Genomic DNA, 11,132 nt, shown 5'->3' with positions numbered 1-11,132 from the left:
TAAGAGGCATTGGCAGTTCTTCAAAGGTGTAAAATATTTGGCCATTTCGGTACACTGGAAAGCAACAACGGAACAATTCAGCGGCAGCCATCAACTCACATGCAGAAGCATAGGTGAAGGGCTTAAGCATTTCACTCTTCTAGTGCTCCTGTGTAATATAATTTTCTCCTGTACCGTCATCAGTCCACACCTTGAACCTGTCCCAGTCATTCAATACATAAGACACAATGTTCCTCCGGATATCAAGAGTGAGCCTGATATGTCCGTGCAATATGTAACACAGATAATGAAAAAGGCAGGCAACATCTCCGGGCATTGAAACCACTCGGTAAGTGACAGTTCTTTGATCGATGGTGATCACCTCGATAGACATGTTAATGGGGGTATGGTTGGAACGGTAGAAGAAATGGGTACCTGAACAATGTGAACTAAGTCTAAAATACCTACACAATAACTATAATCATAATAAACGAACAATAAAACAGCGGAGAAGCTGTGGATTAAATAAAAAGGCTGCAGTTATCAGCAGTGATATGTGAATACCGTGGCGAACCATAGAAAGGAATGAAGAGACCGGAGCGAAGGACGACCTTATATGGGCAGGCAGTCAATTACGTGGGAGGCGTGGGGATGGGGGACGCAACGCCGCCTCACACGGCGACCGAGCTGCAGGCTATGGACGTATATATGTACGTAAGTAGGATTCAATTATGACCGTTATGTGTAGAATTTTGAAATGAAACCTGCTTAACTTTTGTAAGTATCCTGTAAGGAATGAGCCTGCCAAATTTCAGCCTTCTACCTACACGGGAAGTTGGAGAATTAGTGATGAGTGAGTCAGTGAGGACTTTGCCTTTTATTAGTATAGATTGATTTTCTATTTAACACCCTGATTTGTTGTGCAGCATTTTGTTCATTATTATTCATTATTCATTATTATTCAGTATTATTTCCATGCTCGTTTTCTATTTCCCCTTCATCTACTCCCATTTCTGAGTTCTGAATCAACCTCCTCCCTACAGCTTGGTCCTGCACCTAATCCTCAGTCAGACCCTTAAACTTTGGATCTTTTATTTCATCTCTCCAAACCAAACCAAACCCCACCACTCCGTACTTCTATTCCCATCCCTCTTTTGCCCACATATTCATTGCCCCTCCTCATCACATGCCATTACCACTGCAATGGATTTTTCCCATACTTTCTTAGATATCTCTCCCACGTTTGTTTTACCTCTGACTCTCTCATTTCTTATTCTCTCCATTTTTGTAAATCCACACATCCTTCTTAGCATTCTCATTTCTGCCACATCTAACTTCTTCTCCTGCATTCCCTTTTAGTGCATGAAGTATAACTGCCCAGGTTTTATTTTGTTTGTTTGGTTCTATTTTGGGACAAAAAGAACTGCACAACGTTATACGTGTTTTTTTTAAAAAAAAAAACCACTAGAACAAGAAGATTGTGATTCATTACCAATCATGATTGATAACACTTGAGTCTAACACTTATATAACGTTGAAGAATAATAATACTGGGTCCAAAGGGTCTGTCCTTTGAAAGCATGTTTGCTTTTAATATTGTCTGAATAAATGTTTTTAATAAATTGCATTATAAATTAATATTATAAATTACTTATATACATCATTGTACATAATGACCTAATTATAAAATACATTGCATTCTCTGTGCGCGAATACGGGGGACACAGGAGATACTGATGCTCTGGGTCACCAAAGAATCTTAATCTGGCCCACTGCCCACCTCCACCGGTGAAAGTTTTATTTTTAATGCCGGAATATTTTCGCGATTTTAAAACGCCCGTGTTGAGACCCGATTGATCATCCGTACTCTGCGTGGCTTCTGTGTAATGTAAAACAAAGGCTTTTAGCTCCCTTTTCACTCGAACCCTTCAGGATACGAATGCAGATGCACGTACGGAGCAGAAAATCTTTAAAAAGTCCCACGCGTACCACTCTAAAGTCTGTCCATTACTCCATCACCGTAATTTATTTTGCATAAAGAGCAACACTCACGCAGAATGATGTGCAAAGACTGACCTACTTTTTAATCTTAAAACCCCAAGCGTCATACATATAACTTCCCTTTTTAATTGGACTAGCCTAAAACACACCAATCGGCTCCAGGGGCTGATACAAGCACACTTTTTCGGTCATTCCTGGAGAAACCCACCCACTTGATTTGGATCGACCGAACATACGATAGGCTTCGCTTTGCCCACAGTAGGGCGGGACTGAACGAAAAAGATAATTGTTACCGACGTCATCCTATCACAAGCAGAAACTAGACGTCAATCATTACCAGTGGAGCAATCGAATGGAGCAATATCCGGGAGCTGTAGTAGCAAGAGCCAATGGCTGACATCTTTAGTTTAAACCGGGCGTAGCAGTTTGCGGCTGGGCGATGAAACAAAAGAAACAATAAAGATAGCAAGCCTCCCGGAACACATTGATTCCCATATTTCAACCGGCGCGGGCGCTTTTATTTTTTTATTATTGTAAAAAAGTCTGTATATATACATATTATTTTTAACATTTATTTTAATATATTTTTTTACATTTTTAAACTAAAAACATGCCCAGTAGCACATCATTGCTGGTTGCCGAGGAGACAGAGCCTGAGCTCCCGCCGCTGGTGGTAGAAAGGCTTGCCGACTTAGGCCTCGATGACCACGGCCCGAAGAATCACCAGGAGCCGCGGGACGCGTTACTCGCTTCGGCGCACCGGCAACATTCATCCCGGTTTGGGGTGCTTGAATCAATGCTGGATCGACCACCGATGATCCGACATCAACAGGAAGAGCTGCAGCAGCAGCACGAAGACGAAGAAGACTGTGACGAAAGAGAAGGAGACGCACTGGAAGACGACGACACGCAGGCCAGGATCCACGGTTTAGGCTCGATGATGTTTTCGGAACTGGAGGCCTCGGAGCCCGTAATGTTGTATAATGGAGTTGTGGATGATCATCCGCAGCAAGTTGCCAGCATGATTATGGCATTGAACACCGGTTACACAGAGTCCGTCTTTGAGGGCGATCCGCCGTCTTTGCAACGGAGGAAGAGCGTTAACACCACCGAATGTGTAGGAGTTCCCAGCTCCGAACACGTCGCGGAGATCGTGGGCAGACAAGGTGAGTCGAGGCAAGGTTGTTAATTACTGTTTAAGAGGGTGTGAAGGAATGGAAAAGAAAACTTTAAAGTTATTGATTTTGCTTTTCCTTTTTTTAAACTTAACTGTATACGCACTACACAAATTTTATGTTGCCAGACAGTATAGCTATTACATATGTTATTTAGACTATAGTGAGGCACTTTGAACAAATGTCAGTAGTGTCCAGATGATATAGACTTTTCTGCTGTGCATGTTGTATTGGGCCGATTCACCCACTTCGAAAGGAAAGGCACAGGGGAGGCGGATGGTGCATAGACGCCGTGCTGTGCCTGTTTACCAAGAGGGAATTATCAATGCTAGCTTTTAAGAAGAATTCCTAAGTAATTGGAGGCATTCATGGGTTGCATTGGCGAAATAAACAACTTCGATTTTGTTTCCAGTTACCTTTGTTTTCTCGTGGCCTGCTTTATAGCGCACCCCCCTAGTCCAAAGCTAAGGGTGGGACAACAGTGGAAGTAATCAGGTGACAGTAAACATCATAAAGAAGTTGAACGATTTTATTAGACTACATTAGTTGCACAGAGTAGCTTATTTTCGTCCTTTTCCTTACCGAATTATTGAGCGATATAAAGATTTTTACTTTTAAGCAGTCATAATGTGGGGCACGCCTCTTTATCTTTGGTGTACGTGTAATAATAACCAAAGTACAGCGAAGGTAAGACATGGCCACATGGCTAAAGTTGGGGGTTGGGACGTGTGGAACAGCAAGGTTTAAGTAAACAAGTAACCGAAAATGGGAAATCTCGAGAAGATTAGTGAAGAAAGTTGCTAATGGGCTGTAAATCCACCCAAAGGCCACTTTTATATATGAACCTTAAGCGGCCGTTCAGTGTTTTCAGAATTGATGAACTTTGTACGCTGAATTGCAACATGCCTTATCTGTCAACATTAGTTCCGCTAGAATCATAACTGATGGGCTAGTCGTTTAATTTTTTAAAAGCAAAAAATACACCTATGTACGATTATAGATTAGCTTCGAGTTTTTTTTTTATTTTTAATAAGTTCATATGACCTTTATGGTGGTCTGTTTTGATGTACTGTAGTGGAATTAGGTTAGGTAGACTTTCTTATTCCAGAGGGAAATTTACATGCAGTAGCTAAGTACAAAGCATAAGGCACTGTTACGCAGATACAAGAGAAAAAACAAAGGCGCAACAAATGAAAACTAGTGTTTAGTACATACTCTCAAGATTAGTGTGAAGAATAACTATCTTTAACAGTATATAAAATAATTAATAATTTAGCTAATTTACTACAACTTAATTCAAAGTGCTTAAAGCACTAGGAACACAGTAAGAGTTCTTCAGCCTGTTGCTCTTTACCAATGGGAATCTAAAACCTGAAGCCAAATGGCAACAGTTGAAATTTAGAAAAAAAAGAGGATGAATACTGTGTGAAAGAATTGAGTTGGCCTTCTCTCCAGCCTTTTGTGATACAGCTTAGTGACCGAGGTCTGCTGCAAGCCATTCATTTCACTGCTAATCTGATACATTAACAGTTTATATTCTTAATACAAAGGTTACCAAACCAACACATAACTTAGGTGATCTTGCACAGTCATATGGCGATTGGAATCATTTTTCCTTCTTTTTAATGTTACAGAGGAAGTTCACCCATTTAAACTAATTATCTTCTGTCCAGGGATAAAGCTGATATTTCTGTGGTTGTTGTAAAAGCATATTTTAATAAGCCAAAGTTCCTACCCCACATTCATTGTGAAAATGACTGCTATATTTTTTTTACAGTCTGTCAAATTCATTTTGTAAAGTTATTTTTATTTTTTTTTAATTTCTACTGTTACAAAATTAAATCCTATATTGTGTTTTTGTAATATAGAGACTACAAAATATGAGATGAATGATATCCACTGAAAGGTAAACTTTTGCTGGCACAGTGTTTTAATTTATTTTTTAAATGGTTAATATTTTACAGATGCAGGCTTTTGGTACATTTTTTCCCCCTAACAATTTTACATCACTTTGAGCATTTGCGAAGGACCATGCAGTCGTAACATTCCAAAGCCGCCTCCTAGTTCAGGGTCATTTTGGAATAAAGCCTGCCCATTCCACATCAAGTGAAAGGCAAGAACCAGTCCAGTACTGGATAGGGTGCCTTTTGATCTCAAACCACACACAGACACACACACACAGACACACACAAATCCCAGGGAGCAAATATAAACAGTAATGGTATTGGCATGGTCTGTGATGAGTTTCACTGTGAACCTGTTATGTCAAAGTTCTGTGTGAACAAACTTGATTATGTAGGGACCTAATGTAGTTCTTTAAAATTAGTAAAGGCCTTTATGAATTTTATCCAGATTAATTTTAGTTTAATAAATCAAACACAGTCAGGGACACTAATAAGAATGAAAATGGGAAGCAGTTCTTTTACACAAGGGATTGTAGGAATCCAGAATCAAATATATAGTTGAAGTGGAAACCCCGACAATTTTTATTTTATATTTTATAAATTGGGTACTGGGGTTGCTTAGCTGTATAACCCAGCCATTTTCAAACTCGGCCCTCGTGACCCCTGTGCCTGCAGGTTTTTGTTCCTACCTGTTTCACACTCAGTATCTCATTTTACTTAACTGATTTCATCAGTTAGCTGGTCATTTTTTCTCTTATTCAGAATTCAGAAAAGCACAACAGGGTAATTTTTATATTTGTAAGACATTTAGCAACATCAGAAAATATTTCTACAGTTTTAAATGTTTAACTCCCATTTGTTGTTTTCCTACTAATTTGCTCTTTTCTGTTTAGTTTCCTCGCTTAATTGTATTTCTCGATTACATCTTGCCTGAAGAAGGGGCCTGAGTTGCCTCGAAAGCTTGCATATTGTAATCTTTTTAGTTAGCCAATAAAAGGTGTCATTTTGCTTGGCTTTTCTCTACATTCGATTATAAAAGAAAATCTTGAGAGAAGACTATTGATAAGAGACTTTTTTCAAGTCCAGCCCTCCTCTCAACCATTTTCAAACATGCCAGCGGTCGCCCTCGCCTCTCATTCGTATGAATGCTTTTGTCAGACAGTTCCTGTGCTCTCAGCTCTTACAAATTTTTGTTTTCCTCACTTTAAGTTCCCAATAAAAGAAGACGTATTATGTACATCTTTCACTGATAACATTAGATACCAAAGGAAATCTTGATATGCCATTCATATTAAAACGTTTACAGTTTCCCGTTACAATAGCTTTGCTATGACAATTAACAAATCACAGGGACAAACATTAGAAAAAGTTGGTTTATTTATTGGAGAGAGAGAAACAATCTTCACTCACGGGCAGTTATACATTGAGTTGTCACGATGTAAGTCCAAACACGGGATCAAAATTCAATGCAATATTGATGGAAAGTTAATAAAAAAAAAACTGAAGTTTTATAGTAAAAGTGTAAGTTTAAAAAGTATTTGTTTATTAATTTGAAAGCCAAACAGAACGAAAACGTTTAACACAACATGAAATATAATTTTCTTTCACTTTTACCTTTTTTTTTTCCCCCCTCTGGTTAATTACTCGCTGTAATGTAAAATAGTAAGTTCTGTTATGCATATGTAACAATTCACATGAAAATAACAATTTATTTAAATTGTACATCTGCTTCCTCATACGTGAGTGGCAGATTCACGAAGTGGCTAGCGAATAACACCTGCCGCGGGATTGGCGAGCTAAGCAAGCAGGGGACAGAGCACACACCTAGGCAAGCAACACTGAATGCTGAAATATTGCAGCTACTTCAATGGCATGCTCATTAATTGATAATGGATTAAATAACAAGAACAAATGAGGAAAAGATCAGATTGAAAAGTGTCAAATCTCAAAAATCAAAAGTCAGTTGTACCCTTGTAACCCCTATAAATGCCCAAATAATTCTAATAAAATGAATCCAAACTATTTTTTAAGTTTCTACATAGATTCCAGTAACCTAGAGACTGGGAAATAACAGCTTGCTTAAATTATGCTAGGTGTCCAATTATAAACCGAAGTTGGTTGAAACAAAAACCTGCCACCAGCATGAGGCTGCTGGATGAAATTTAGCAACCACTGGCTTATTAACCTAACAAGATATATAAAAAATTTTATTTATTTGGTTTCCTCTTGTGCACTACTTGTTTTATGTACTGAACTGAAGAAGAGGCTAAATCCTGTGTATTATTAGTTCACTTCCTATTTTGTTTCCTGTGTATTGAGTAGACAGGATACCGATTTTACATTTAAAGCTGCTTTTTGCCTATGTTCAACTCTTATTTATTGAGGTATAATATACAACTGAAAATGTAACTTTGAATTTTGGTTGTCCTGCTTTTTTTTGTTGTATCTGTGTTCAGGTGCATTTTCACCACAGTTACAAAAGAACTCTGTTACAAGTCTAATTCTTAGCAATAGTAGTTTATGATTCTTTATGTTAAAACATTGAGAATTAATGCCACTAATGTAAATAATGGTTCACTGTCAGTTCTGCCCGGACAGTTCTACTCAGGTAGAAGGTCTTCTTCTCTACTAGTGTTTGTTGCTAATGATGTTTTTAAAATTTTAATTAACATTACTAAATCCTAAATATTTTGAAAATTATTTGCTGAATTCATTATGCATTTTTTTTTCTATTTTTTTGTTGTGTAAAATGCTGCCCTATATTGTGTGTGTTTTTTTTTTTTTTTTTTTTTTTTTTTTTCTTTTCTTATTCATCACCAGATATTATGTTAGTAGTATATTTGTTCTCAAATACACGGCTTCCATTGAAAAATTGTTTCACTCAGTGACATTTTGATTCTTGTAAAATTAATGACAATTGACTATTGCTTTAAAGGCAGGCGTATTGCTACAGTTTGTGTTCTGCCCATGTTTAAATTTGTGTTTCTCTGTGTGTTTGTGTCTTTTATTTATTTATTTATTTATTTTTTTTTCCCTTCTTCCACATCCCAAAGAGCTGCAGATAGGGTAATTGAAGATTCTACATTGACATACAGTAGTAGGAGAGTGTGTGGGTGTATTCATAAGCATAAAGACACACCCTAGTCCTAATTCCAGGGTGACCCACTGTTTAGCCAAGGACACCTGAAATATAAACAGACAAAACATTAAAATCATTTTGCTGCCCTCCTGTTCTATGAAGGCTTTCACTCTCAGAGATGTTGCATGTCCCTTTATATCTTTTACAGAGTTCTAACTATATAGGCACCTTTTGTAATGCCTTTGTCCTTGAGGTTGTGGAACCAGAGAATGTTTGTTGGTTTATAATAAATTTTCCAAAACACACCAGAAGACGTTTACATGTCTAAACACTAAACAACGGTATACTCTACTCCTGTCCTCCCTTTGCTCCTCACCAGGGGCCTCATGTATAATGCCTTGCATAGAACTTCCAAATGTTATTTACAAGTCCCAATCAATGGGAATTTTAACGCACATCCACAAACCTACAGCCTCACCCTGACACCTCCCAGAATTTTTTTTCTATTCAAATATGCAAATCATTATAAATAGCCCCTTCCATTTAGTGTTAAAAGACAATGGCAAAATCACTAGTAAAGTAGAATTTTAGCGAATGCGAAATGGAGGACCTGCTCAGTGATGGTGATTATTGGCGAGACACTTGTATCCAACATTTTATTTATCACTTGCATTTTACATTCTGGTATATACATTCAAATAAAGTTTTAACACTGTCTGATCATTTGGTGTGTCGGGTTCATTATACTACATCTCTTCAGGTACGAGCAAAACACTATTGTGTGCCACATTATGCAGCACACTACATGTTTGCACAATGTGACATGTGTTCTGTGGACTTCAGAACTGCATTCCACCAGTCTTATCCAGGCAGCAGCAAATGCACTTAAGATGCCCTACGGTATGTTCTACCATGGCCTGAGAGTGGAGGTCATTATAAGGTCGCTGTTCATTCAGTTTGTTGGTGATTAGTGTGAGAAGCCGTGTCTTCAGCAGGTACACTCTTTCACCTAAGTAATTGTGTTATATGGTTACGTTCTACAGATTACATCTTACAATTTTGACCAAAGGGGTAATATTAAATGTCTTGCCTTACTGAGAGGCCAGCCATCACACACCACGCCATTTTCAAGTTTATTTCCAACACTATTATTTCTCGGAATGAGTGAATAATCATGAGTTAAGCCAGGCCATCTCGCCACAACATTAATGAGACACATTTTCACATCACAGATAATTTGCACATTAATATAGTGGAAATGCTTTTTATTTACATGAGCACATTCATTCTCTGAAGGCACCTTCATAGCAATGTATTTGCAGTCGACCGCTCCGAATGCATTAGGAAAACTGGATATTGCTGTAAATTGCACTTTGATCTTTGCCTGTTCAACCACAGTGTAAGGACATCTTGTATTTCTGGATGAATTGTGGAAAATACCAACCCATACAGCTGGCATGGCATGACTCAGTGATGACTGAGAAATACCCGATCACTCAGCCAGTTCACCTTGAAAGTTCCTGTGGCTGAAAACCTGAGGCTGGACAGAACTTACAAAGGAGCAGAGAGATCATAATTCTTCCAAAACTGCCTTTGTAAAGCTGGTACCAGTTCAGCACACAGCTCTAAGAGGATAGCTCTTCGTCTGTATCAACTTGGAAGCCTGTCATCATTATGGGACAAGAAACCAGTATGATCTCCAAATACACACACTTCTATTTGTGATGTCTGACAACACTAAAGAAGCCATTGTTGTTGGAATAGTTTGGCCATTCCATGCACCATTGTATAGTTACAGATTGATTACAGTCAAGTGCCTAAAATTTGTGAACTGTATGCAGTTAATTTCAGTGTATTTGATAAAGCTCAAGCGATTGTTGCAGATATGAAAAAGAGAGGCAAACGACACCAAAACAGTAGCACTGCTTTTACACTAGGTGCTGCCCATTTTCAAAGCTGAGCAGAAACATGCATATACATAGTCTGAGACTTCAGCGAAAATGTGTGTACCGTTACAACAAGTTTAATTTTTGTACATCTTGATGTAAGTGTGGAAACAGGCTTATGCAACATTTTTTTGTGCATGCATACCATTTATACATAAGGCAGCAAAGTATTATTGTTGTTTCTGTGCTCCCAGCACTGACTCAACTGGCTGAACGTGAAAAGCTTCTTGTCGTTCTGGAACTAGAAATACTTCCAGCTTTGTCAGAATTTTACCTGGGAAATGCATCCAAGTCCGAAGGATCCTCAGAATTACATGGGAGCATCCTTCTAATTTCTTCCTCTGGTTGCCCTGGGGCACCTCAGCAGGGTTGCCCATAACAATTACATTTTCCACACATTGGAGTGTAGCATTGCCTAACAGATACTGTCACCCAGAGTAATGGTTCTCTGAAAGTGTCCTATATTTTATTTTATTTTTAGATTGGGGAAAAACAACACCAGCCCATCCATTCGTGCTTCTTGTTACAGGGGAGCATATGCAAGCTCCTTATAAGTGCCAGGTTCATCCCAGAGAGAGTAACACAAAGTGCCACACCATTACACTACACATAATTGAGCTTTAGTTCATGATTGTTAATTTTGAATTTTTTCTAAATATTGTGAAATTTGAGTGTTTTCTTGTATAATGTAGGCTGTGTAGTTCTTAACGTATTTATTTCGGGATCATTTCTTTTAAAATGTGACTCGTAAAGTCCATTATTTGGCATATTCTCTGGTGTGACCTCCTTATAATTAGTCAAATATAACAATAGATTTTTTTTTTTTGGTACTTTGTGCTTTTGATCTATTCAGAGTTTATACAGTAAGATGAAGTATGTTAGCACATCTACTTTGTGACGTGTCATAATAGACTAGAAAATGAATTTGTGTACTCTGAAGTCACACAACCTATTAGCCCTTTTGTAGGTTGGTTAATATATTGGACAAATTTTGTTTCTAGACATTCAAAGGTGACTTTTAAAAACCTCTGGTGCAGCTCTAGTGAAT

General features: G+C 38.1%; 1 protein-coding gene across 1 annotated transcript in view; it reads left to right on the top strand.

Annotated features, from left to right (window-relative positions):
• Positions 1-2,390: 2,390 nt before the first annotated feature.
• LOC120527233 (RNA-binding E3 ubiquitin-protein ligase MEX3C) overlaps positions 2,391-11,132 on the top strand; it is a 28,959-nt gene continuing 20,217 nt past the window's right edge. Inside the window, exon 1 of the mRNA XM_039750408.1 lies at positions 2,391-3,146. Within this exon, the coding sequence (XP_039606342.1) occupies positions 2,591-3,146 (556 nt within the window). The 5' untranslated portion in view covers positions 2,391-2,590. The remainder of the gene's footprint in view (positions 3,147-11,132) is intronic.

Source organism: Polypterus senegalus, chromosome 4 (genome assembly GCF_016835505.1).
Source record: "Polypterus senegalus isolate Bchr_013 chromosome 4, ASM1683550v1, whole genome shotgun sequence".
Classification (NCBI taxonomy): Eukaryota; Metazoa; Chordata; class Cladistia; order Polypteriformes; family Polypteridae; genus Polypterus; species Polypterus senegalus.
Note: the sequence above shows the minus strand (reverse complement) of the source record. Positions and strands in the feature narration are given on the sequence as shown.